This window comes from Alosa alosa, chromosome 1 (genome assembly GCF_017589495.1).
Source record: "Alosa alosa isolate M-15738 ecotype Scorff River chromosome 1, AALO_Geno_1.1, whole genome shotgun sequence".
In the NCBI taxonomy this organism is placed as follows: domain Eukaryota; kingdom Metazoa; phylum Chordata; class Actinopteri; order Clupeiformes; family Clupeidae; genus Alosa; species Alosa alosa.
The window spans coordinates 2,810,167-2,814,973 of NC_063189.1; the positions used below are offsets into that span (position 1 = coordinate 2,810,167).

Sequence of the window (4,807 nt, forward strand, 5' to 3'; positions counted from 1 at the left end):
ACAGCTCACAGATGGACCGGGGTGGAACAAAACATCATTTCAAAGAACCCCGCTTGGAGATGGCCCCCCATCAGCAGTCAGTCTTGAGCATTGACATATCTGTTGAAGTCATCTGACCAGACCAGATAATAAGCAACAGGGTGGTTAGGGCTGTTGTGCATGCATAGGATAATTGATGGTTAGGTTGAGGGTAACTGCAAAGTGCTATGCAACTAGAGTGGGAAGAAAACAGTTTGAAGCCAAAACACACATGTTATATGTGAATGTGGAAATATATGGATAGGGCTATAATAATGTAGCAGGAGTGTTACCACATTTCAACTGATCAGATTTTTTGGGGAAAATCTACACTGACTATGCAAAAAGAACACGGACAGAAAGACCATTAGGCTAAATATGATAATTATTCAATATTATGTTAAGTGAATCCATCCCAGTCCACATTCATTGCGCTTATAAGGAGTCTTAGTCAATCACACTTAATGTTAAGCAAAAAAACAGGAATTTTGTGAATTTTTCCATTCTTAAGGCGAGACATGGAAATGTCATGTTTGTAAACACTTTCAGCTGTCTTATAAATGTCCTTACCAATGATTTTCTCCTGGTAGCCTTTAGTGAAGAACTGCATAGCTGTCGCGGCTCTCCACGGAGTTTTGAGAAGTCCTTGCCTTTGAGGGTCTTCTCCGAGTCCCCTGAGGATGGTCGTGTAGGCAGAAGCGATACTTGGCAAGCTCATCTCATTGTCCTCCAGACTCCGGGTGCGTTCTTCCCTCCAACTCTCGATGGCACCGGATGACTGGCCACTCGTTTCCCCGGACCCCGCCAGAGGTAAGCCGGCGCGGCTTTTCATTTTCGTCACCCCGTCAAAATGTCCATTTACTGAACTATCACCTACTGACGTCGTTTGCTTTTCATTCTGATTAAGAAGTTGCTTCTGTTTGGATCGGTCCATAGCTTTTGTTTCGCAGCTGCCCTTCACGACTAACTTTTCTTTGTTACCTTCAAATGCGTTGTCGGAAGAAGCTTGTGTTCCGTGGCAGCCACCTGTTAGATCTCCACCGCTGTCAGGGCAGTCTGTGTCTAACTAGGCATCTTTACCCTGTGGCTTTATAAACACGGGCTAATCCATAAGAGGCGCTATTGGTTGGCCAGGCGCAGAACGTCACGTAGCCTACTGTGCTCATGTAAGCGGATGAGGGTTGCCGCCGCAACTAGTAATTCGGAGTTGATTGATGCTCGCGGTAGGCTACTCATTTTCTTGGGCAACGACACGGTCAGACAGTTTTATCAGGGTTTATCAGGCACTTCAGTATTATGACCGAAATATTTATATAGCCTACAAGCCGTAAAGGTATCCTTCCTGTAGCGTGGTCATTGAAATGGGGAGACGCAGTGACAAATACCGATTTAGTTAGACTTTAGTCATTCAAGTCATAGCCTACAAAAGACAGTGCAGACTGAACGACATTTTAGTTGTCTTGGCTCATGGCCGCGGTCACCAGTATTGCCACAGCAATCAATCACACTTAATGTGAAGGAGGAAAAACAGGAATCTTGTGATTTTTTTTCCATTCTTAAGGTGAGACATGGAAATGTCCTGTTTGTAAACACTTTCAGCTGTCTTATAAAGGTCCTTACCAATGGTTTTCTCCTGGTAGCCTTTAGTGAAGATGTCGCGGCTCTCCACGGAGTTTTGAAAAGTCCTTGCCTTCGTGGGTCTTCTCCGAGTCCCCTGAGGATGGTGTAGGCAGGGGCGTAGCACAAGATCCCGGGCCCCTGCAAAGGCAGTCCTGATGGGCCCCCGTGCCCCCAAATAATAATGATCAGGCCTCTGTACACATGAATCTGTAGGCCTAGGTAATAACTAGGCTATTAACTGTAATGGGTGAGACCTTATTTTTTTTTGTATACAAAATAGAGTCAGTCAATCAACCAAGTTAGTCAGCCAATACACTAACTTTACATTCATCTGACATGCATTATGAAATTTGATTAGGAAATGAAGATACCCAGGTAAAATTAAATATATTCCAGACTTTTCAAGGCCCCTCTCTCCCCTTGGGCCCCTATAATCAGTAAGGGTTTTACCCCCAGTCTGACACCCCTGAGTGTAGGCAGAAACATTCTATTGTTAGTGACACTGACGCGAGAGAAGCGAGGTTCTGTGTTCCATTCATTTATTTTCATTGTCACCTCACGGGCTTCTGTCTGTTAATTTGCCGTGATAACGTGAAATATGTCTCCAGGGTAGTATCAAGCAGTGAAGTGATAACCTTATGCAGGTAGCCAATGTTCACCTGAGTCAGACAGAAGACAGGCCCTGTTAGCCTATGGTATTTCTGTCCCTCCCAAACTGTGTTAAAATTGTGTGGGCCTATTTCACAGCCAGAATTTAAACATTTTCCCGGGGGTGATACCCCCCCCTTTACTGTATGATCCACACCCCCTCTCACAAAACACTTCTGACAGCTGATCTGCTGACCTGCATCTCTCAAGTCTGTCTGCAACCTAGGCAATGAAACTAAGGTAATTCACTGTTGGGTTTTAATCTTCTTCTTCACCTTTATTTATTCAGGGGGGTCAGTTGAGAGCATACACATTACCTGATTGCATACACAATATACAACAACAATATAAAGCAACAATCATAGTTCACACATACAAACAGTCTGCACAACACAGTAATAAGGTTTCTAAAACATTCAAAGGAAACCAAAGTTTCCAATTTCGGCTCATGTTGTAAATCAAAAGCTGTTTTTCCTAATTCCGTTCTAACATGAGGGACAGTCAAGGTTAGGACATTTTGTGAACGAGTGCGCAGATTGCAAGATCTAACGGAAACCAAATTAGTCAACAGGTAACATACCAAGTAAAGCTTTATAAATAAAAATCATGCAATGCTCTCTTTTTGCAGGTAATGATGGCCATCCAACCTTTTCATATAAAACACAGTGATGAGTTGAGTTCTAAACTCATCACCAGTGATAAAACGAAGTGCAGAATGATAAATTGCATTGAGGGGTTTCAGTGCGGAAAAGGAAGCATGCATGTAGATAGCATCGCCATAATCCATAACAGATAAGAACGTGTACTGAACAAATTGTTTTCTACAATTTAAAGTAAAACAATCTCTATTCCGGTAAATAAAGGATAATACTTTCAGTTTTCTTATTAGTTCGGAGCAAGGGCGTCAGTTTGTTTTTAGAAGTGGTGGGGACAATAACCATAAGCTTGAGTGTGTTTTGAAAAGTGCGGGGTACCCTTATGTAAGCTATTCATCCATTCAACGCTGCATTACAATATGCTCAACAGTAGCCTATAGGCTAGTGTTGCGCCGGTTAAGGTTTTTTAACATCCGCACCCACCCGACCCGTCAGGAGAGTCAATCTGCACCCACTCGACCCTCAATATGCACTGATTAACTACCCGAACCTGACCCGACCCGACAAAAAAAAAAAAAAAACAATGAGACGTCTTTTTGCCGCAACGTGTGTCTGAAAACGAGGTGAAAAGTTGCAGGCCTGCTGATCTGTTCACATGATGCGGAATTTTGGGGAGGCAGCATCAGCTATTAACCCTTAAATGAGTACCGTCACACTGGTGTGACGGGAATGTTGAGAAATGAACGTTCTAAAGAATATCTGGGTTCATTGAATTCAACATAGAATTTTAGAACCTTCAATTGTTGCGGAACTTAGAACGTTCAAAAACCTACACCTTTAAGGGTTAATGTTACGTGCAACAGGGGCGTGTAGAGTGATAGGCGTAGGCCTTATTATGCGTGGGCCTTCAGATGCAGCAGGTGTGTGATTTCCAAAACCATGGCGGGAGAACCGACTGCACTTTGGTTAGCTTGCATTTGCTTTGCTGTTGCTGAATGTTAGATTCTTGCGATAGATGTCTTCAGACAATAAAAAGTAATTTGGAAGGGAAATTGAAGAGAAGAGTTGCCCCCTGCGTTGGCCGTGATTCCCCTTTGAAAATCAGAGGTTCACAGGCTACTGTGGCCTTGGTCAGTGGCGCCGCCAGCCTTAATCCTGTAGCCTACGCACTTTTCGTACAATTCATTCATGAAATCATTCAATACAACAATAAAAATAGCTTGTGTATTGTCTTAATTGAAACATGCTTCACACACAAATGATAGCCTAGGGCAAAGAGAATGGACATCTCAACATAAGGATAGGCCTACATTAGAAGATGATGATTGGTGTAAACTTTGTCACGTGATAAGCAGTTCTGGCGCTTAAAAACGCAACGTTCCATTCAGTCATAAATCATTCAAGCGTAGGCCTAGTGCTCGTCATGAGAAGAAAACAGCAGCTTAATATTTTTCAGGTGTTTAACAGTAGGCCTAGGCGCACTGTATCAGTTATGCCGTAGGCAGTGAGATTATTAGGCATTGCATCCTGTCACTCTGTTTGGAACATCGCAGTTCGGGTTGATAAGATTCAGCTAATGCGAGTATGGGTCGTCTCAAAGTTTGGGACAACCAAACAGCAGAGTAGCCAAAGCAAATCCTACTTGTTAGGTTACCAATAGCTGTCTTTTCTCTAGGCCTGGGCCTATCGGAAATCGCGACATAAGCTCATTGGTTTCTTTTTTCTTTTCTTTCTTGTTCGCGTGTTGGGTAGTGAAGCGATGCATTTAAATCAATGTACATCAGAGCCGATATGGCCAGCCTTGATCTGCTGCTCTGTAAGGTAGCCTATTTCGGTCCCACCCAAATTTGCTGAACTACTTGCGAAGTAGCCTATTCATCACAGACATCACATGTATCACACGAACGAGCTTTTTCTCAGCTTTT

At 43.2% G+C, this 4,807-nt stretch overlaps 1 protein-coding gene across 1 annotated transcript in view; it reads right to left on the reverse strand.

The window, feature by feature from the left end:
• The window catches only part of gch1 (GTP cyclohydrolase 1), a 24,558-nt gene extending 23,464 nt beyond the window's left edge, over positions 1 to 1,094 (reverse strand). The window contains exon 1 of the mRNA XM_048237987.1: positions 589 to 1,094. Coding sequence (XP_048093944.1) covers positions 589 to 952 — 364 coding nt within the window. The 5' untranslated portion in view covers positions 953 to 1,094. The remainder of the gene's footprint in view (positions 1 to 588) is intronic.
• Between the last annotated feature and the right edge of the window lie 3,713 nt (positions 1,095 to 4,807).